The sequence below is a fragment of the Saccopteryx leptura genome, chromosome 1 (genome assembly GCF_036850995.1).
Source record: "Saccopteryx leptura isolate mSacLep1 chromosome 1, mSacLep1_pri_phased_curated, whole genome shotgun sequence".
In the NCBI taxonomy this organism is placed as follows: Eukaryota; Metazoa; Chordata; class Mammalia; order Chiroptera; family Emballonuridae; genus Saccopteryx; species Saccopteryx leptura.
Window position 1 is genome coordinate 354,603,725 of NC_089503.1, and position 22,785 is coordinate 354,626,509.

Below are 22,785 nucleotides of genomic sequence, written 5' to 3' on the forward strand. Positions count from 1 at the left end.
CACACATATATATCCACAAGCTCTGCCATCTCAGACCACATAGGGAGTATATATTTTTAACTTAACATTGAAAATCTGTTTATTATTATTTTCTACTTTATTGAGTCATAATTGACAATTAAAAATTGTACATATTTAAAGTGTATATCTTGATGATCTGATATATACTGATAATTGTGAAATATTCACCACAATCAAGCTAATTTAACCCATCCATCATTTCACAGTTATCTTTTTTGTATGTGGTAAAAATACTTAAGATCTACCCTTTTAGCAAATTTCAAGTATATAACACAGTATTATTAACCTATGCCATCATTAGTTTTCCATAACTTATTCATCTTGTATAACTGAAACTTGACCAGCATTTTTCTGTATCTCCTTCCCCCAACCCCTAGTTAATTACCTTTCTACTCCCTGTTTCTGTTAATTAGACATTTTTAGATTCCACATATAAGTGAGAACACGCAGTATTTGTCTTTCTGTATCTGGCTTACTTCACTTAGCATCATGTCTTCCAAGTATATCTATGTTGTCACAAATAGCAGAATTTCTTCCTTTTCTAAGGCTGAATAATATTCATTGTGTGTGTATGGAAATATTTTATACATATGTGTGTATATTTTTTCTTCCCTTATCCATTCATCTGTAAATGGACATTTAGGTTGTTTCCATATCTTGGCTATTGTGAATAATACTGAGATGAACATGGAAGTGTAGCTATTCCTAAAAAAGCTGTAAAAAATGTTATATTTTGTCTTTCTGACAATAGCCATTCAAACAGGTGTGATACATCACTGTAGTTTTGATTTGCATGTCCCTGATTATTAGCCAGGTTGAGCAACTAACTCTTCATATACCTGTTAGTCATTTGTATGACTTCCTTTGAGAAATAGCTATTCAGATCTTTTTCCCATTTCTAAATTAGGTCATTCATTTCTTTGCTATTGTGTTGCATGAGTTCCTTATATATCTTGGAGATGATCTAGAGAGTTTAAGTTATCAGTTTCCAGAAACGGGCAGTTACTAAAAGAAAAAATGTTCCCTGGATGCTGAAGACAGCAATTAATTCAGGAACATGGCCTAGATGCAACCAACATTTTGGCCATCACTGTGAGAAAACAGAACAAGAAGTTCAGAAATTAACTTCATAAGGTTAATTCATCTAGTTCTCTGCCCTCAATTAGTTAGATGTGTAAGACAGCCTCAAAGCACTGATTATAAGGAAATAATTTTTTTCCCCTGAGACTATTTAAAACTTTGATTCAGGTAGATTAATAAACTCACATGGAACCCAAATATGACTACATTGTAAATAATTTAAAAATAACATAGCTCCACCTACTAGCAATGCCCCCTGTCCAAATTGCTTAAAAATTTCAGATTTTCCATGAAGATTATAGCAAAACCTATCTCACAGGGCTATTGTGAAGAACAAATAAAATAATAATTATGAAGAACTTAACACATTATAGGTTACCCCATTAATGTTAGCCACTATTCACAAAATACTTTTATTTTCTTAGCCATTAAAACTTATTAACCCCTTTTTGATTCACCAAACTAGCCACTGGGGATACAAATTGGACATAGACTTAATTAAATTAAGCAGACTTGGATATTATTCCGTATATTTTTTTCCCAAATCAAATATTAATTGTAACACCAAAAAACAATAATTAAAAACAAAGCTGCTCTAGTGGACAGAGGAAAAGAAAAGAGAGTACAATATCATACACAGAAACCTCGCCTTATCTTAGGCTGCTATTATGGTACAGGGCAAACTTGCCACATTTTACTACGTTCTAAATAAGACCGCACGTGTTCAAGTCCCGTTCCTGACACCCCCAGAAGATCCGTGAATGGTTTATAGGAAATGCTATCAGAATGTTCGTGGATAAGGAATTCATATGATAAAAGAAAGAGTTAAGAGAATTGGAGCTGTATTAACTTGATAAGAGGTAAACCTTTGTAAAGTATACCATTCGTCCTCAAATATTTAAAGGACTATAATATATATGAGGCAGCAGACATATTTGCCAGAAGGCAGAACCAGGAATAATAAATAAAAAGACTAAAATACTGATTTGGGGATAATATACTAGGACAGTGAAAAGAACATGAAATCAGGAGTCAGAAGACCCAAATTCAAGTCCTGGTTCTACTTTTTATTAGCTCTTTGATTTTAGGCAAGTCACCTAAACTGTCTGGCTCACAGAATGCTCACCTTAAGGTAGCAGAAGTTAATAATAACAACCATATGAGATAACATATATAAAATATTTTGAGACTTAAAAATGACCTGAAAATAGTAATATGGCCCTGGCCGGTTGGCTCAGCGGTAGAGCGTCGGCCTAGCGTGCGGAGGACCCGGGTACGATTCCCGGCCAGGGCACACAGGAGAAGCGCCCATTTGCTTCTCCACCCCTCCGCCGCGCTTTCCCTCTCTGTCTCTCTCTTCCCCTCCCGCAGCCAAGGCTCCATTGGAGCAAAGATGGCCCGGGCGCTGGGGATGGCTCTGTGGCCTCTGCCCCAGGCGCTAGAGTGGCTCTGGTCGCAACATGGCGACGCCCAGGATGGGCAGAGCATCGTCCCCTGGTGGGCAGAGCGTCGCCCCTGGTGGGCGTGCCGGGTGGATCCCGGTCGGGCGCATGCGGGAGTCTGTCTGACTGTCTCTCCCTGTTTCTAGCTTCAGAAAAATGAAAAAAAAAAAAAAAAAAAAAAAGAAAATAGTAATAATAACAATAAGCCACAAGAACGGGGCACATCATTGCTCTAAGTGTTCGAGTGAAGCTGACTGATTATTACTGCAGGGGTTCCTTTTACTGGAGGATGATGAATCTACCTGCGCTAGAAGTAGAAGGTGATTTCTATACTCCCAATTGCAAGTACAATTTATTCACTCGCTATACAGTTTATCTCAAAGGTAGTAAATAGTAATGATAATAGAGTTAAAAAGAGTCACTAATATCAGTAATTTAATTTGGCTAAAGCATGTACTCAATATCCACCATCTTTACAGAATTCACAAACAGCCTGAAATTCCACAAAGACGTTCATCAAATTGTGCAAAAATGAGCTTAACTCAATGCCCTAAAATATAGCAGATATGCTTTCGATCAAATTATAGTTAAGACATTGTACCCAAACTACATCTCTACACCTGTGCTGCCAATCCTGAAAATATATAGAATCCTGGATTGTCTCTGTCAAAATGTCAAATCCCAAATATCAGCTCAAATCTCAAATTTCAGCCTTTAGATAGTTAATATTCAGCTTATGCCTCTTGGCTTGCTATATTTTGGTTTTATTTCTATTAGTATTCAGAAATAAGTAATCCCCGAGTTAGTAACGACTGTCAGTTGTTCCAAGTTTACTTACCCTCTGACCCTCTTTTCCAGGGGGACCTTGGGGGCCTTGAATTCCCAGAGAACCCTATATGGAAGAATAGGACACATGTTAATAGACTGTTTCATGTACACCTGCCTCACAAAGAATGTTTTGAAAATTAATACCCACTTTACTGTTTAAACAAAACTTTTAAAGTGGTTTGAGCTCTTCCAAGGTTAGACTAGGTAATATATTCATAATGATGAATTGTTCTTCTTTGACTGTTTATCTTCAGAGTTAACATCAGGAAAGGGAAGCAAAGGTGACTCCAAACCAGGTGTGAAGGCCAGTGTTCCCTCTCAGGAAAGATTCCCACATGATCAGAACCACATTTCACCAAACTACCACTTACAAAAGAAGAGTAACAATGTCTGCAAGCAGAAAAAAAATGCCTCTTTCTATGTTTCAACTCTATAAATACAACTACATTTTTGGTGAGAGTAGCTCTGTAAATACCCACTAAGAAAACACATGGTTATGATGTTGGCTTCAACATATGTCTATTCATAACATTTAATTTTCAGTATCATACACATTATTAAATAATTTCTCATAATATTGTCAAGTGGTAGGAAAAACAATCATTTGTTCAGATAATAAAAAAAAAAAGGCTCAGGAAATCCCCAATGTTGCTAATCTGGAAGTCAAATCTCCTGATTCTTACAGACAGTTACTATTACACATGAATTCTGATTCACCATGACACTCAAAATGATGATATTGCTGGTTTTATGAAACTTTCAGCAGTAATTGCTAAGTTGTTACTGCTGTGAAAGCTTTTTCAAAGTTTCCTCTGATATTCTGCCTTCCCTATTCAAACTATAAATGTGGGAGATGTGGGCTCTTTTTCTTCTCAGTCTGTATTCTCTCACCAGTAGGCTTTGAATTCTCTAGGTCAATAATTCTAAGACCTATACCCCCAGTTTATTTTCTGAGCTGAAGATCCACATATCCAACTGCCTGCTTGACCATGCCCAGCCTTCTACCTCATGAGCATTCAAAATTTAGCATGTCAAACAGCGAACTTTGGATCCTTTCTCCAAACTAGATTCTCTTCCATCATTCCTCAACTCAATAAATCCACATCACATCCTCTTAGTGCTCATGCCAGATCTAGAACTCGTCCTCCATACTTTACTGCTCAAATTTCTTTTTTCATATCTAGTGACAAAGTCTTTTTAATGTATTTCCCAAGTATATTTGGATGCACCTATTTCTATTCTTAATGCTCTCATTATTACTTCTTGCTTGTTCATCTTTAAAAGCTTCCTAGCTGACACTAAACACAGACTAAACCATTCTCTACATCAGTCAAACCGATCTTAAGAAAACCCATCCTGACCTTCCCTGACTTCCCACATGAAGAGAAGGATGCTTGCTTTCACAGTCTCATAATGCCTTCTACTTGTCCATTAAAGCAGTGGTCCCCAACCTTTTTTGGGTCACGGACCAGTTTCATGTCAGGAAATATTTTCACGAACCGGCCTTTAGGGTGGGACGGATAAATGTATCACGTGACCGAGACAAGGTCAAGAGTGAGTCTTAGACGGATGTAACAGAGGGAATCTGGTCATTTAAAAAAACAAACAAACAAACAAACATCGTTCAGACTTAAATATAAATAAAACGGAAATAATGTAAGTTATTTATTCTTTCTCTGCGGACCAGTACCAAATGGCCCACGGACCAGTACTGGTCCATGGCCTCAGGGGGTTGGGGACCACTGCTTTAAAGTACCGATCACAAGCTCACTGAAATGATTATTCATGTAATTATTTGTTTCTCTCACAAAGTTCTGAGGACAATGGGTAGAATTTGTGTTGTAGTCATCACGGCATGTGCCTATTAATGTCTGAGTTAGAAAAATTCATATTTAATGTTATAGGAACATGTGGAGCCTGTGCTTTATTGATGGAGGCAGGGATAAAAACCTGGGAATGAAGAAAAGGGATCAGTTGTTTATTGCTATGAGAACACCTACAAAATGTTATGTAACCAAGGAAAGTTGGATAATTAGACCAACTTAAAGTTGGTAAATTCCTAATGTGTATAGAAAACAAATGTTTAAAATCATGGTAAGTATTTATTACAATGTAATTACAGGGAGTTGTATCATTATTTATAAGACTGAAACAATCTTGGCTCTAGATTAAATGCTTTCTTCTTACCCTTAGGAAACTATTATCATTTCATGATAGTCAAATTTATACATAACATTTTTGAGGTCCATCCAAATGCTAAAAGCTCTTTCAGTGTTTTTAAACATGAACCTACTAAAACATACACACACCAAACATTCACCAAGGGAGTACAATGAATTCTGAGCCACATATAATAATAAAAATTCCACTTTCTTTACTTTTTGGAAAGTTATATAACAAGAGCCTACATAATGCAAAAATATTAAAACTGACTTAAAATGTATTCAGCATATTTAAAAATGTTTATGAGAATCTTTTGTGAGTTAAGTCCAAATAGTAAGGTAAGGTACGCTCACAGACATACCCCACTTACATGCCTCCTGGATCTTCATGGTTCTGAACCCTCCCTCTACCCTTTAGTTTTGCTCGGTCTAGGGCCCAGTTAGAAATCTGATGAGGAACTGAGAAATTATTTTAAATCTCCAATGGATTATTTACTATTTGAACTATTCATGACCAATTTCTTTCTTTTTTTTTTTTTTTACAGAGACAGAGAGAGTCAGAGAGAGGGATAGATAGGGACAGAGACAGGAACGGAGAGAGATGAGAAGCATCAATCATTAGTTTTTCGTTGCGACACCTTAGTTGTTCATTGATTGCTTTCTCATATGTGCCTTGACCATGGGGCTACAGCAGACTGAGTAAACCCTTGCTCAAGCCAGGGACCTTGGGTCCAAACTAGTGAGCTTTGCTCAAACCAAATGAGCTCACGCTCAAACTGGCGAGCTCGGGGTCTCGAACCTGTGTCCTCCGCATACCAGTCGGACGCTCTATCCACTCACTGCACCACCGCCTGGTCAGGCTCATGACCAATTTCTAATTCTAGCAACATTGTTATCGAGTCTATTTTTGAGCTGCCCTTTATTGAATAGTATTTGAAAATTAAAAAGAAAAATGATATCAGTATTGTCATTAGTAAAAAAAAAACAAGTCAACTCACTGTAAAAAATCACATTTTTCACAAAAATTAAAATTTTGTGATGATTTATTATTTAAATTATCCAGCTCACTACTCTTCTCATTTAGTATAGTCTAAGAAAGAACTTATCACTTATTATGAAAATTACAGATATACTGAAGCTTTGGCTTACTTAAATTAAACTTGGGCAGAGCTCAGCATTGGTCTCAGAACCCCTTCCATGATTCATTCTTACTCTGGTCTTGTAAATGCCATTATGTGTGTATTTTACTTATTCTTTTTCTTTTTTTTTTTTTTTTTTTTTTTTTTTTTTGTATTTTTCTGAAGCTGGAAATGGGGAGAGACAAATAGACTCCCGCATGCGCCCGACCGGTATCCACCCGGCACGCCCACCAGGGGCGATGCTCTGCCCATCAGGGGGCGATGCTCTGCCCCTCTGGGCGTCACTCTGTTGTGACCAGAGCCACTCTAGCGCCTGGGGCAGAGGCCAAGGAGCCATCCCCAGCGCCCGGGCCATCTTTGCTCCAATGGAGCCTTGGCTGCAGGAGGGGAAGAGAGAGACAGAGAGGAAGGAGGGGGGGGTGGAGGGTGGAGAAGCAAATGGGCGCTTCTCCTATGTGCCCTGGCCGGGAATCGAACCCGGGTCCCCCGCACTCCAGGCCGACGCTCTACCGCTGAGCCAACCGGCCAGGGCCTTACTTATTCTTTTAATTAACTGTGAGTTCTACTGGACCAAGGATTATTTTTTTCTATCTTCTGCTACACTTATAGAAGAGACTCAACAACCACTTAGCAAGTTGAATCATAAGAAAGAAAAGACCAAGATAGAACAATACTGGGTGATGGTGGTAGAAAACAGGTTTCAGCTGCACATATTATCATATTAATTTTCAAAACTTGAATTTGGGCTTAAATACTACACTGGAGAGCTTTCAGTCTTGTCACCATTCCTCATATAAAGTGATTGTTCCATTCTCTGAAAATTAAGAGTAAAGCTGCCTTACAGTTCATTTAAGAGTTATTTATCATTTGCCACCTATGACATTATCTCTATTATGGAACTTATTTAAATAGTTGGCATTACTTGAGATTTAAAAGATTTATATAATTTTTCTAGTTAGGGAGTCCTATCTTAAGTAACTTTATACACATGGCATACTTGGATTTTCTGTACATTGTTTTCTTCCTTTGATTTAATTTGCCAAAGAATGCCTGTCCACTTTTTCCATCTACTTAGTCCACTAACTGTAAATACTTAAAAACTGAAAATAACTGTAAATTGGGTGATTCCCAAAATTTCACAAACATAAAGATTGATTGGTTTTTGGAAAGAAAAACTTGAGAATATATTTAGGATATTCACTGTGTAAACATTTGTATATGTCTGTCAGGCTTTTTTTTTTTTTAAGTGGAATTCTGGACAATAAAAATGTTGACTAATAAAGGAATTCATGAGGCTATTACCTTTTTTGGCAAGGATAAGGATATGCAAAAACAGTCTATTCCAGCTAAACTACTTTCGGTCCCAGTGGATTATTACAATGTGTTACCTGTCACATAGTTCTCTCTGGACAATCTGCTGATTATTGGAGACAGGCAGAGCGTATCATCATGGAAGCTCATGTAAATATTTAACTGGGGGCCCTGGCCGGTTGGCTCAGCGGTAGAGCGTCGGCCTGGCGTGCGGGGGACCCAGGTTCGATTCCCGGCCAGGGCACATAGGAGAAGCGCCCATTTGCCTCTCCACCCCCAACCCCTCCTTCCTCTCTGTCTCTCTCTTCCCCTCCCGCAGCCAAGGCTCCATTGGAGCAAAGATGGCCCGGGCGCTGGGGATGGCTCCTTGGCCTCTGCCCCAGGTGCTGGAGTGGCTCTGGTCTCGGCAGAGTGACGCCCCGGAGGGGCAGAGCATGGCCCCGTGGTGGGCAGAGCGTCGCCCCTGGTGGGCGTGCCGGGTGGATCCCGATCGGGTGCATGTGGGAGTCTAACTGTCTCTCCCCGTTTCCAGCTTCAGAAAAATACAAAAAAAAAAAAAAAAAAAAAAAAAAATTAACTGGGAAATTACTTAGAATTAACTGGTTCAGAACATAATTTTGAAGTGTTTAGCAAACATAGCAAATGTTCAGTAGAGTTAATAGAAAATACTACTTGCACTTGAACACATTTTCATTTGTGAAAAGAGGTGAGATATATTCATAATTTTTCAATCAAAAAAAGGAGTTGAAGGAAAAAAGGAAAGTTTTACTTTCATGTATTATTGGCACTCTCTTGCCAGAAATGTTAAGCAACATGATACCCAAAACTGACTTCAACAAAAATGTCACGCAAGTTAGTGTATTTTAAGTGTTATGATTATTGCTTTAGAACAGTGGTAGTCAACCTGGTCCCTACCGCCCACTAGTGGGCATTCCAGCTTTCATGGTGGGCAGTAGTGGAGCAACCAAAGTATAAATAAAAAGATTTAACTATATAGTAAGTTGTTTTATAAAGATTTATTCTGCCAAACAGTAAAAATCTCTCATAAAGTACTTGGTAAGTAATTATTATTATATGCTTTAACTTGCTGTAACTCTGCTTTATAAATTTTATAAAGTAAAGTTACTTCCCTATTTTATAAATCACCATTACTGTGGAACCGGTAGGCGGTTAGAAAATTTTACTACTAACAGAGATACAAAAGTGGGCGGTAGGTATAAAAAGGTTGACTACCCTGCTTTAGAATATACTTCATAGACTTGAAACATACGATAAAGTAAAACTGAATAAATTCTTAAAATACCACTAGGGCATTTTCTGTGTTTAAAACAGAATGTATAAAATTAAATTTGAAAACACAGTTTATATGTTTTTATAAAAAAAATTATGCTTTGGCCCTGCCTGGTTTGCTCAGTGGATAGAGCACAGCCTGTTGACATCCCAGGTTCGATTCCTGGTAAGGGCAAACAGGAGAAGTGACCATCTGCTTCTCTTCCCTTCCCTCTCTCCCTTCTCTCTCTCTTCTACTCTTGCAGCCAGTGGCTTGATTGGTCTGAGCATCAGCCCTGGGCACTGAGGATGGCTTGGTTCATTCAATCATTGGAACTGGATGGGAGCTGCTGAAGAGATCCCAGTCGTGGTACATGCGGGAGTCTGTCTCTCCGTCTCCCCTCCTCTCACTTAAAATAACTGTATGCTTTAATATGAGAACAATGGGAACAAGTTTTGTAAGTTGGAGACATCGGAACAAATGACAAAAAGCAAATAAGTAAAAATAAAACAGATATATATAGTCCAGTCATGAGAAATGATTTTCACATTCATTCTGAGAAGTGGTATTAAGACTGTTTATGTTAAAAAATTAAAGGAGTTACCAGTTTTATGTTATTTTACAGAATTATAATGGCACAAGAAAGACTTTCCCTTAGGGTGTGTAAATATTCAGAAAAAGAAATTTTCCGTTATACCTCAAAAGCCTATCATTTTATCATAAGCAGTTTTCAGTGCACACTAGGAAATAGATGTCTTTGAAATAAAGAACAATAGAAACTCTTCCATGTACGGAAAAAAAGCCTTGCAAACCTATCTAGTAACACTGACAAGAGAACAGTAAGAAGAGCTGTCACTAGAAGGAAAGCTCCATGAAATATTTGCGTTGACAGGAATGTTTCAATCATTACCATTTACAGTAAACAGGTTCCATAACTGGATGGACTATTTTATCCTACTTTTGACAATTTAAAAAACAGAGGTCATTTGTAGTGCTTTCAAAATGTAATTTCATTCGAAAGCCCTGGCAGCATTTTAGATATGAGACATAATGAATTATGATTCCATGTGCTTGTAAAAATAAATTTTAATAACAATCCTTTTTATGTTTTTCGGAACTCAGAAATTACATTTCTTTTTGTTATGCAGATTCTGAAATAGCATGTTTTCAGTCACTGCTGATTCAACCAATAAAACTAAAAGGATTATAAATTAAATAATAGACTCTAAAGTCTGTAAATCTGGAATGCTGTGGGACACCTGCACTTCCTACAAGCCTTCCTCTCACAATGATTGTTGCTCTTATTAGAGACATTCCACTTCATAAGTTGTATATATATCAGTTCTTTTCCACTTTGCACCTTATGGAGCATAATGGATCACATTTAGTAGGTGTTAAATGGGTGAGTGACTGCTAAGAGTCTGATTATTTGCACTTCTCTTGGTACTTCTGCTGTAGTGAGAACATTAATTGTCATAGCTACAGAAATTCCAATTTAGGAACTTAAATTATTCATCAATAAATCTCACTTGGTATCAAAATAATTCAAGTTATTTTTAATTTTCATACTTCTATGTGAAAGAGTTTGCCCTCCATTAGAGGAAGAAATGCAACCCAAATAATTTATCTCATAGTGATGACAAGTAAGTGCTTAGTTTTTTTTAAAAAAAAAAAAAAGAACTAAAGAGATTAAAGTATCTAATCAAACCATTTATTAATAAGAAATAGAACCAGTCAAGTTACTTAAAACTTTTATATCATTTAAAATAATGTAGTTACACATTTGGCAATTATTTATTATTTATTTACTTGTCATAAATAATTTATATTTTGGTCATTTAATATTTGTGATTATTCTTGACTATGAAAAACTGTAGATTTGCTTTATTTTGACCCTAACTTAATAGATGAAGTGGTTTGATTTCAAGGCTCTGTTGACAAGCAAAAAAAATTGATAGGCCATGGTCTGTCAACTCCATTTGTATCATCTGGCTTAATGATTTATGAGGGAGAATATGATTGCTCAGTTTTAATGATTAGTCTGATCAAATAATAGTCTGTATTTTCAGGCCGAATTTTCCATAGGTCAGTAGACACATGGAAACATAGTTTCACTGCACAAAGAAGAAACAATCTCTATATAGGTTGTTTTTAAATGTTTTCTGAGGAATGGAGAGCATAATAGAAATGTCATTTAATATCATTAATATATTTTGCTTTGGGGTTATGCAACACAAATGACTAGACTGAAGAAAACCTAGCCTAGTAATTTGAGGTTTAAAAGATAAATCAGGCCTGGCTGGTTGGCTCAGTGGTAGAGCGTCAGCCTGGCGTGCAGGAGTCCCGGGTTCGATTCCCAGCCAGGGCACATAGGAGAAGCGCCCATCTGCTTCTTCATCCCTCCCCCTCTCCTTCCTCTCTGTCTCTCTCTTCCCCTCCCGCAGCCGAGGCTCCATTGGAGCAAAGATGGCTCAGGCGCTGAGGATGGCTCTGTGGCCTCTGCCTCTGGTGCTAGAATGGCTCTGGATGCAACAGAGCGACCCCCCAGAGGGGCAGAGCATCGCCTCCTGGTGGGCATGCCAGGTGGATCCCGGTCGGGCGCATGCGGGAGTCTGCCTCCCCGTTTCCAGCTTTGGAAAAACGCAAAAAGAAAAAAAAAAAAGATAAATCAATTCAGAGATACTCATACACCACATGAAAAACCTAGGTATTTAATGCAAATAACTGTAAAGATGGTTTATACAACAGCTGGCTAAATAAGTTGCAATTGACTAAGCTGGTGAAAGCCAAACTTTTAAGAGGGAAAAATGCTCCATACTGTAATAAATGTTTCTAAATATTAAAACATATATTAAAGTACTTTTCTCTTTTTTAACTTCATTCTGATGGCCTTTCTCCTTTCTGCCAGTGCTTCCATTTCCCTCAGGAGGATTAAGATACCATAAGTGTAAAGACTATGAACAAGTCAGTGTTCAACTTTTGATATCCAAGAAAGGATTGCTGAGTTCATACAAGATAGCAGCCTAGAAGCAAGATCTCTTAATATAAGAAGTAACTTATCCCTACATATTAAGAGATGCTCTCATGGAAGATAGAGTTTAACAATGAATCACAGGGCACAGAGGAAAGAGAAGATATAAGGGTACTTGAACCAAACTAGAAAGAAAATGAAAAAAAAAATGTCATTTTCATGTTTTAGGAGAAGAATGATGAATTAGTCAGATATCAGTATTTTTTCTTTCCTTCTTTTTTAGGAAAAGCAGAGTAACAAGAATTCATAAGGCGTTAAACCATTAAACTCAGTAGCAACACTAATGTTAAAAGACAATAAAACAAAACTTATAATTCTGATGAAAATCATTTTCAACCTAGAATTCTATACCAAGACAAACTACCAATCATATGTGAGAATAAAATAGAAACATTTTTAAACATATAGAAATCTCAGAAAATTTACTTCTCTTTCACATTTTCTTAATAATTTCCTTGAAGATGTGTTCACACATACGAAAGAATAAAACCAAGAAAAGAGATGATAATAAAAATAAGAAGCATTGGGATCAACCCAAGAAAATAAAGAGACTCACAGAATGAGACTTCGGTAGTTGGCCTGGAAGGTTACTGGCCATAAAGGTCTGAAAGGATCTCCCCCCAAATAAGAGACTCAGTGAGAGAACTTGAAAAGTATGAAGATGATTACAGGAAAAACAGAAAGACAATTGGTAACACCAAAACCAAAAAAAAAAAAAAAAAAAAACCAACCCAAAAAACTATTCTTTTTTAAGGCTGAATAATATTTCATTGTATATATACACCCCCCTGTTTAACCCAGTCATCCATCAATGGATATTTAGGTTGTTTCCGTATCTTGGCTATTTCATCACAGGCAAGGCAAATGAGAAAATGTTCAACATCAGTAATCATCAATAAAATCCAAGTCAAAATCACAATAAAATATCATTTCACACATGTTAGCATAACGGCTATAAAAAGAGATAATTATTGGCAAGGATGTGGAAAAACTGAAACCCTTTATTCTTGGTTGGAATATAAAACAGGACAACTGCTATGAGAAACAGTAGGGTTACTTAAAAAGAAAATAGAACTACTGTATGATCCAAAACTCTTCTGATATATACCAGAAAGAATTCAAATCATTGTCAATTTATAAGTGAAAGCTAGTATCTAAGAACCATTGCAGTTTATATTTCTCTTATTGAGTGAATTTTTTATATGTTTATGAGCCATCTTATTCTTTCTTTTCTATAAACTCTGTTCACATCCTTATAAAAATTTTTAAAACTTGGTCATTGGTCTTTTTTAAAATTAATTTGTTGGACTCTATCTAAATATTAGGAAATCAATCCTTTGTTAAGAGTTGGAAATATTTTGACTCAGGTGGCAATTTGACTTTATCATTTTCTTTGCCATACAGAAGTTACCTGTTCACGTGGTCAAATTTATACATTTTGTTTTTAATTTTTGGGTTTTTTTTTTCTTTTTTTTTTTTCTTTTTCTGAAGCTGGAAACAGGGAGAGACAGTCAGACAGATTCCTGCATGCACCCGACCGGGATCCACCCGGCACGCCCACCAGGGGGCGACGCTCTGCCCCTCCGGGGCGTCGCTCTGCTGCAACCAGAGCCACTCTAGCGCCTGGGGCAGAGGCCAAGGATCCATCCCCAGCGCCCGGGCTATCTTTACTCCAATGGAGCCTCACTGCGGGAGGGGAAGAGAGAGACAGAGAGGAAGGAGAGGGGGAGGGGTGGAGAAGCAAATGGGTGCTTCTCCTGTGTGCCCTGACTAGGAATCGAACCTGGGACTTTTGCACACCAGGCCGACGCTCTACCACTGAGCCAACCGGCCAGGGCCTTTTTTTTTTTTTTTTTAATATTTAAAAAAGTTATTCCATATTAATTGTTTTTTATACTATATATTTTCCAAAAGACTTATCTGATTCAGATTTTTACTTTTTAAATTTCAATCCATCTTCTATTTTTATTGGTATAGGAGTGCTAAAATATCCAACTTCGTGTTTTTTCAGATGTTATACAATCGTCCTTAATCTATTTATTGAAATATGATATATATTATTGTGACCTTTCAGTACTGTGTCTTTAACTATACAATTATATTAATTTTTAACAGTATTAAAATTTTATTTAAAATACTAATGAAGTTAAGACAAACTGATTCTTATAATTCACTAACTACATGCAGATTCAAATTTAGCATTTGACTCTTTATACCTGGTAAATTATCCTAAAGTACAGTGTGTCCGTAAAGTCATGGTGCACTTTTGACCAGTCACAGGAAAGCAACAAAAGATGATAGAAATGTGAAATCTGCACCAAATAAAAGAAAAACCCTCCCAGTTTCTGTAGGATGATGTGGCAGCATGTGCTCATGCGCAGATGATGACGTAACAGCATGTATACAGCGAAGCAGCCCACGGCCATGCCAGTTGAGATGTGGACGGTACAGAGGAAAGTTCAGTGTGTTCTGTGGCTCGCTAAATTCGAATCCATGACCAAAGTGCAACGTGAATATCGGCGTGTTTATAACAAAGCGCCACCACATAGGAATAACATAACTCGGTGAGATAAGCAGTTGAAGGAAACAGGCAGTTTGGTGGAGAAACCCCATTCTGGTAGACCATCAGTCAGTGATGAGTCTGTAGAGGCTATACGGGATAGCTACCTAAGGAGCCCTAAAAAATCTGTGTGTGAGCCCACATCAAACTGCACTGGATAGGTATGAAACTGGGAGAGTTTTCCTTTTATTTGGTGCAGATTTCACATTTCTATCATCTTTTGTTGCTTTCCTGTGACTGGTCAAAAGTGCACCATGACTTTACAGACACACTGTATATTGCAAATACATTGCCATTACTGTTAACAGAAGTTGTTCTCAAATTGCAATAATTTGCCACTAATTTAATTAACACTATGGCTATAATTACCATAAAAAATATTTTTTTTATCATGACTTGGTACTCACTGGTGGCAGAACCAGAGATGGCCTTTACAGATTGAATGAGCCTTGTTAATTCTGCAGAATACTTGAAAAAATGCAAGAAGGCTGCTTAAATATTGAATAGTTAATTCTTACTTTATAAAGCCAGTAGGAACTCCCTATAAATTAAGACAACTATACAGTGCCTTTTGATAATTTGTGTACTAACAGGTAAAGATAGTTACATTGTCTATTGGCTTTTTGTGGAGGTTAAGTTAGAAAATGTGTCCTAGCTGTTTTTATATTAACAACAAAAAAGAAAGACTTATCTTTGAAACCGTTAGAATTCTAAGACTTGGTTAAATACACCTGAGGGATAAGTCCATTTTTGTGTTATGTATACAGCAAGTCAATGTACAAATCAGTCTATATACAAATATTTCTTTAAACACAACCTTCTCAAAATGGAATAAAACATTTACCCTGCATAATCACATCTACTTGATAGACTGAATAACTCAAGGCTCTGTCAGTGTAACTCTAATTCAGTGCCAGTGGCATTAATGAGATTAGTCGTGATGTGTCATATAGACCCCCCAGGATGTGGTTTCCATGTCATTTTTCAGTCTGCTAGGTTGGCAACATGATGTGTTTTCCAAATAAGCAGAGTTGATTTATCAAACCTAGGAACAAATCACTTAATTTTCAAGCTACCAATCAAACACTAGAAAGTTGGCATAAAAGTAAATTGCAATGACTATTTTCTTAATATTTCAGTACAATGGTGGAATCAGAAAGTTATTTTCAAGCTTATGAAAAAGAATAACTAGTGTACTGAGTGAACAAATCAAGATAATTTGAGAGTCAATGTACTAATATAAAGCTACAAGCATATAAACAATATAGTGAGTAAAAAGACAATGTAAACAACATATAAAAAGACTTTCATATTTGCACAAAAACAAAAGGTAGAAGCCCTAGTATAACATTTCATCATCATTTCACAAATCTCTTGACAGCCTCCACATACAATAATAAGTTGGAAAGAGAATAGAGAATTGACAGTGACTATCTGCTATTATGTTAGGAATTTTACTAGTTGTTTTACATAAGTGATTTTATTTAATTCTAACAACTGTAAGAAACAGAATTTTCCCTTTCATAGATGAAGAAAACTTCCTAAAAATGACACTGCAAATGACTGGGGGACCTGAAATCTAAACTCAAGTATGTCTGACCACAAAATTCTATCCTACTTCTAATATAGTCTATTTCCACTTCCAAAGAAATATTTGCAGCATAATATTTATTTTATTCATCATCATAGTCTATGAATGGCATTTTAAGTTATTCTTTTAAGATACAGGATCATCCTTTACATGTTTGATACATAAAGGTATTAAACTTTCCGAACATATTAGAAAATTGAGAGGTGGTTGTGAAACGGTATGGCATTCTATAAAAATTGGTATGAAAAATCAACAGCAAAAACTGAAGAAAAGTAAGAACAGCAAAGTCCCAGAAGCCATCTAATGATTAGAGTAGGTCAGAAGCTGAATGAGGGAGGAGTACAGTTAGCAGTGGTACAGTAAAATAAAAGAACAAATATTTGCTAGTATTTATTTTTAAAGGGATATAATGCATACCAGCTGGTTGTTGGAAACAATTCTCCATTGATTTTTTTGCTTGTCTACTTGTCTTGTGCGCCACTAATGGCTCTATGTTCTAAACTATCTTTCAGCCTTCAGGTGATTGCTCGTCAAAAGGACCTAGCAAGTTGAAACTTAATTTTGGTTCAGCCACCTAGATGTTCTTGTTGACTTAACTGACATGGTCTCAGATGAAAAAGATAGTGGTCTCTGAGTTTAGTGCACTGCTCACTCAGCACCGTTATTGTAGCCCATTTGGCTGAAGTGGGATACAGAATGGGTCTCTGTAAGTTTTATAAAAATGTCCATGCCCTTGTTGATAAATCTGGGTTGATGCCTCAGGTCAAGGGGAAAGGTCAATTCAGAAATTTAAGAAAAAAAAATAATCTTGCTTTCTATGGTAAACTCGGATAATTTATAAGATTTGTTCAGCTGGTTGGATCTGGGATCCTTGGAAAATTGTTAAGATCAATACTATAGGTTGGCCTCATCTATTTGCTTGGAGTCCTGTTAATGGTAGTCCTCATAGTGCCTTACGAGACAAACTGAACAGTTTTGGTCCCAGCTTCCAGTTGTGAGGTTAATTGGAATGGTTGATGGAGTAGATTACTCACAGGAAAATTTGCCAGAAGCCAAGATGGTAACATAGATAAGAGGGATGAATATTGTTGGAAGACAATGGATCTTTCTAGGGTCTTTCATGTTTCTGCATGTCTTGTGAGGGAAGTACTAATTGCCTTGACTATCTATCTTCTTAAGGCTGTTTATATGGGAAAACAATGAACAAATTTGCTTACTATTCAGAATATTAAAGACAATGTCTCCTTCTGGGGCAAGGGTCCAGTTTCCTTACAATCCATTATAAAAGATTTGGGTTTCCTGTAAAAGATAAATTCCAAATTATAAGAAATTTGGAATTTCTCAGTTGTGACACAAACCTACAGCCAGTTCAGCACCTGTCTGGAATACTGCTGAGGCCTGGCAGCGGGGCAGCCAACGCAAGCAGGAAGCTCACGCTCTCTCTGCCATGAGTAATGCCCCTTCTCTCTCTGGCTCAGTCCATAAAACTGTGGCAGGCTAAATTGCAAATAGGGTACAATTTCATACCTTTCACAGTTTTTCACAGTGGGAAGTCAAACCTTTCTCTATATTGGGAATATTATCTGATTTAATTAAACTATTCTTTATTTAATCTCTACCCTTTTAAAATAATGTGATCAAATATAGAGAATTTAAAGAAAAAATATTATTAAGAAGAACAAATCTGTCATTACAACAGAGTTATGAGAATGTAAAGTACAGCATAGGGAATATATAGTCAATAATATTGTGATAGCTATGTATGGTGGCAGGTGGATGCTGAATATATCAGGGGAACACTTTGTAAAGTACATGAGTGTCTAATCACTATGCTATACACCTGAATATAACAAAATAATAACAAAAGGAAATTGTAATGGAAAAATTAAAAAATATATGATTAGACGCTGGCTAGTTGGCTCAGTAGTCGAGTGTCGGCCCTGTGTGTGGATGTACCGGGTTTGATTCCCAGTCAGGGCACACAGGAGTAGCATCTATCTGCTTCTTCACACCTCCCTCTTCCTTTTCCCTTCCCATCCTGCAGCCATGACTTGATTGGTTTGACTGCATTGGCCCTGGGCACTGATGATGGTTCTGTGGAGCCTCTGCCTCAGGAGCTAAAAATATCTACATTGTGAGCATGGCCTCAGATGGGCAGAGCATCAGCCCCAGACAGGGGCTGTCCGGTGGATCCCAGTCAAGGTGCATGGGGAGTCTGTCTCTCTGTCTCCCATTCTCACACTTGGAAAAAAAGAAAAAAAAATATATATATATGATTAAAGCATATTTATTAGATCATAGGTACCCAAACAAATTAAAACGACTTAGAAAATGTAAAAGAGGAAATAATAGAATTTTAGATTTGAAAATGACCTTTAAAAACTTCTGCTTTGACCCTTAATGATTCGGAGGTGACATGTCCAAGGTGAATAAATAAATAAACAAATAAGAACAGTTCCATATTTCAGAGTAGATTCTGGGTTTCTAAGCCATTTTTCTTTAACTAGAAATAATCATTAAAAGATGACTTTGAAAATAGAGTAAAATATATAAAGCTTCTGTTTATGTCTACAGAATATTGAGCAGAAGGTAGGATTCTTCAATTAAGGAGATAATTCCAGTCGCCCACAAACATGACTCTCAAACTAATAAAATAAATCACATCATGACTCTCAAACTGAGAAAAAAATCTGTGCAGTAAGCAACATTGCCATCACTGAAAATTTTCATTGTGGGAGAAGGTGATAACCTGTTCTAGATTAATTAGCTTTGGAAGCTGGAAAGAGGGAATCTGCTCTTTCTGGTGATGTTCAAGTCAGTGCTCGTATTTTCCTCTAGATGTTTTCACTATAGGATTTGCTGATATTTGACTTTAATAATTTGTTCATTGGGGAAAAACATTTGTTTTCCCTACCTATGAAGAAGAAATTTATTGAGTACCTACCCTGCATCAACTATTTTAGATCTCTGGGGTTGCAGCTGTAATAAGGTATACAAGGTTACTGTGTTCCTGAAGGTTATATCAGAGTTAAAAGACAAAATGCTTCAATTTAGTTTACATTTCATAGTTTACTTCAGGTGGAAAAATTCTACTCAGACATCACAATTATATAAAAGTTTTCTTTGAACATTTCTCAGTAATTACTTCATAAAAACCTCTACAACATTAATTAATTTAATCATCACCACAACATTATGCATCTTGTTTTATAAATAACAAAACCAGGACACAGAGAGGTCAAATAACATAAGATTCAAACCCAGGCAGTCTGAATAGAGGGTCTGCATAACTCCTAAGTCATACTGCATGAATTTTTAGTTTGTTAAAACCAGTCAAATAGTTAATTGGGATGAATATAATCCTAATACTTTTAGAGATCATTTTTAAATTCCATTTTATAGATCAATGTAAGGTTTCTACCACCAATTTTTAGATGTTTAAATATTGCAGAATTGAAATAAATTCTGTGCAGATTTATATCTTGGACATTTTTATACATATAACTTTTAAAAAGTCTTATTTACTTTATAATTTTTCTGTTGGCACTTAAAATGCATTTTAATGTATTTTTCTAGACTGCTGAATATCTCAACAAGAAATAAAATAGCTCTTTCATAAGTCCCACATGCCAATGCAGAGCATTTTTAGAATAGAATATTTAACTGTTAAGTTTTAAAATGCATAATTTATAATTCTGATGAAAACAATTTAAAATGTCTTTTGAAACAAGCAAACTATAAACAGAAGGGCAGAAGGAGCTATTCTCAAATCATTCATCTAATGAAAGATAGATAAATCACCTCCCTGTCAAATGAGCTGCTGGTAGATTTTTCAAAACATAAATCTCTCAGGCTAAACATAAATCTTTCTAGGGCTTTAAGCATCAATTCCACTATATTTCTGCACAGAGTCAATAAAAATAGCTTTATGGTATAGAAAGACTTTCTATTTTAATCAACAAATTCATTTATGTCTTTTTTCCCACATATTTTTTAAAAGAATTGATTTTTTTTTAAATTATGCCACATTGACATGGACAACAGTGTGGTGATAGCGAGCGGGAACAGGGGATGGGAGGAGGCGGAGGTCAGCAAAGGGGGAGTAGATGGGGACAGGAAGAGACTTGACTTTGGGTGGTGAGCACACAATGCAGTGTGCAGATGGCCTTTTATTGAGTTGTACACTTGAGACCTGTGCGGTTTTATTAACCAGTGTCACTCTAACAAACTCAATCCAATATAAAAAATAAAATAAAAATTTTAACTGCCTTCCTTCTACTGGCCCACTCGGACACTAAACATCCAAATATTGAACTAGCTCACTGATTTCAGAATGTTAACAATGAATTTAATGTGAATTATGGAACATTTTTAGACTAATAGTGTTCATTTAAATTCAGACAATTCATAGAAAGACCATATGAATAACTCAGATTTTAATGTGTGAGAAATATAAAATAATCTTAGATTGAATTGCCTATTAATTACTATGCTATAGTATATATACTTATATGTACATATTAATGTATATAGTATACATATGCTATAGAACATATTTATTCTGGCCGTAACAGAAAAAGAAATTACACTTTACTGGTGTTTAACAAGAACTTGAATATTTTATTCACTTAAAAAGAGATGAGTATAGTTCCTTAAAAATTTTAGTAGAAAAAAATTAGTTAGTTGACTTTGTGATTTAAATGCATTTACAGCATAAAGATTCTAGTAAAAACTATTTTCTCAGAAATAACTAAATGTTTTTGTGTAGGCCAGCATAACTACAGATTTACAAACACTTGTAGCCTATTTACATACTAATTGCAAACGATCAGTTTAACAATGATCAACTTGAGCCAACTGGTTGCTTTTCCTTAAAGCAAAGAGGTTCTGAGAAGACAACGACAAGGACCTAGCATAGTATCTGATACATAAAATTCAAGTAATTGGGTAGGCTAAAAGGCAGGAGGAAGGGAGAGAAAGGACTATATCACCTAGGAAACTGGTCATTTTGGTATCTCGTATATGCTAATTTAGAAAAATCACATTTTAAGGCTTCCATTATACCAATACTGTATGATCTCTTGTGCATTAGGGCCATCTGTTAATTTGTGTGTCATCTGATTTATAAATAAGCAGCTGAGATTTTTCTCTCAGTTGCTTATGGTATTTAGGTACTTTTCATAGGGTGAAATCTGTCCTCCCGTTCTGTGCCTAATTTTCACTTAAGCTGGATTTATCTGGGCCCCAAGGAAATGGCATTTAAAGTCTCATTTAGTAAGCATGTCTAAGACACTTCTGCTGTTAACTGACTAAACCTTTGGCTTCTGAGTAAACATTTGGTGCCATCTGGATGAATATTTAATAACTCCCCAAAGAGACAGGGCCAGAGTAACACAGTCATTTTCCTGGGAACTAAAATTAGTGGGTGAATTATGTGAAATAGCCCTGTTCTACCTTCCCCACGTGTCCCTTCCAACATAACACGCAAAGGCCACAAGAGAAAAGGGAAAAGGAAGCAGGAACCAACTGCCTCATTTTATTTGTTATTTATTTATTATTTAAAAAATTTGTTATTTATTTATTATTAAAAAATTGCCTTTTTCCATTGATTTGAGGGAAGGGTGGAGGAGAGAGTGAGAAAGAGAAGCATCAACTCATTTTTTTTCCACTCAGTTGTTCCATTTAGTTGTGTTCTTATTGATTACTTCTCATATGTGCTCTGACGGGGTCGAACTCACCAACCTCTGGTGTGCTGGGTTGACACTTTATCCATTGAACTACCCTGCCAGGGTGACCAATTGCTTCATTTTAATAATGCCTTGCTTCTGAAATCAGGGATTTTAGCAAAACATTATTATAAAAAGAGCGGTATATTTAGTTGAGAAGCTGGTAATAGTGAGTAAGAGTAAAGAAATAAAACATATACACAATTTTAAGAAAATAGCAGGGTTTCCTTTTTATGGCTGAAAAATTGTGTGTGTGCATGTATATACTGAGGAGCCCTGAGGAACCACTGCGCCACTTCACCCACAGGTGTTGTAAGGTACCAAAAACTACAGTATTAATATTAATATTTTAAGAGGTTTGAAGAATATTTTATTAATTTGGGTTAAGGTGTGCAGAGAAATTGTGAGAAATAGTCTATGTACTGTGTGATTGGCATGACCAGGATGGCCCTTGGTATTGTATTGTAAATGCAAAGGGAAGGAAAACATGGATCCCCAGACATTCCACCACACCTGTGGGGAAAGGGGTGAATGGCTAGCCAGGTGCAGGGAAAGAAAAGCCAAAATAAACCTTTTCTTATAACTATGAGCCATTTGCGGGCATTTGTCCCCACAGAAACTACC

At 36.4% G+C, this 22,785-nt stretch overlaps 1 protein-coding gene across 1 annotated transcript in view; it reads right to left on the bottom strand.

Moving 5' to 3' along the window:
- COL19A1 (collagen type XIX alpha 1 chain) overlaps nt 1-22,785 on the bottom strand; it is a 324,736-nt gene that overhangs the window by 139,904 nt on the left and 162,047 nt on the right. Inside the window, exon 14 of the mRNA XM_066359093.1 lies at nt 3,382-3,435. Coding sequence (XP_066215190.1) covers nt 3,382-3,435 — 54 coding nt within the window. The remainder of the gene's footprint in view (nt 1-3,381; nt 3,436-22,785) is intronic.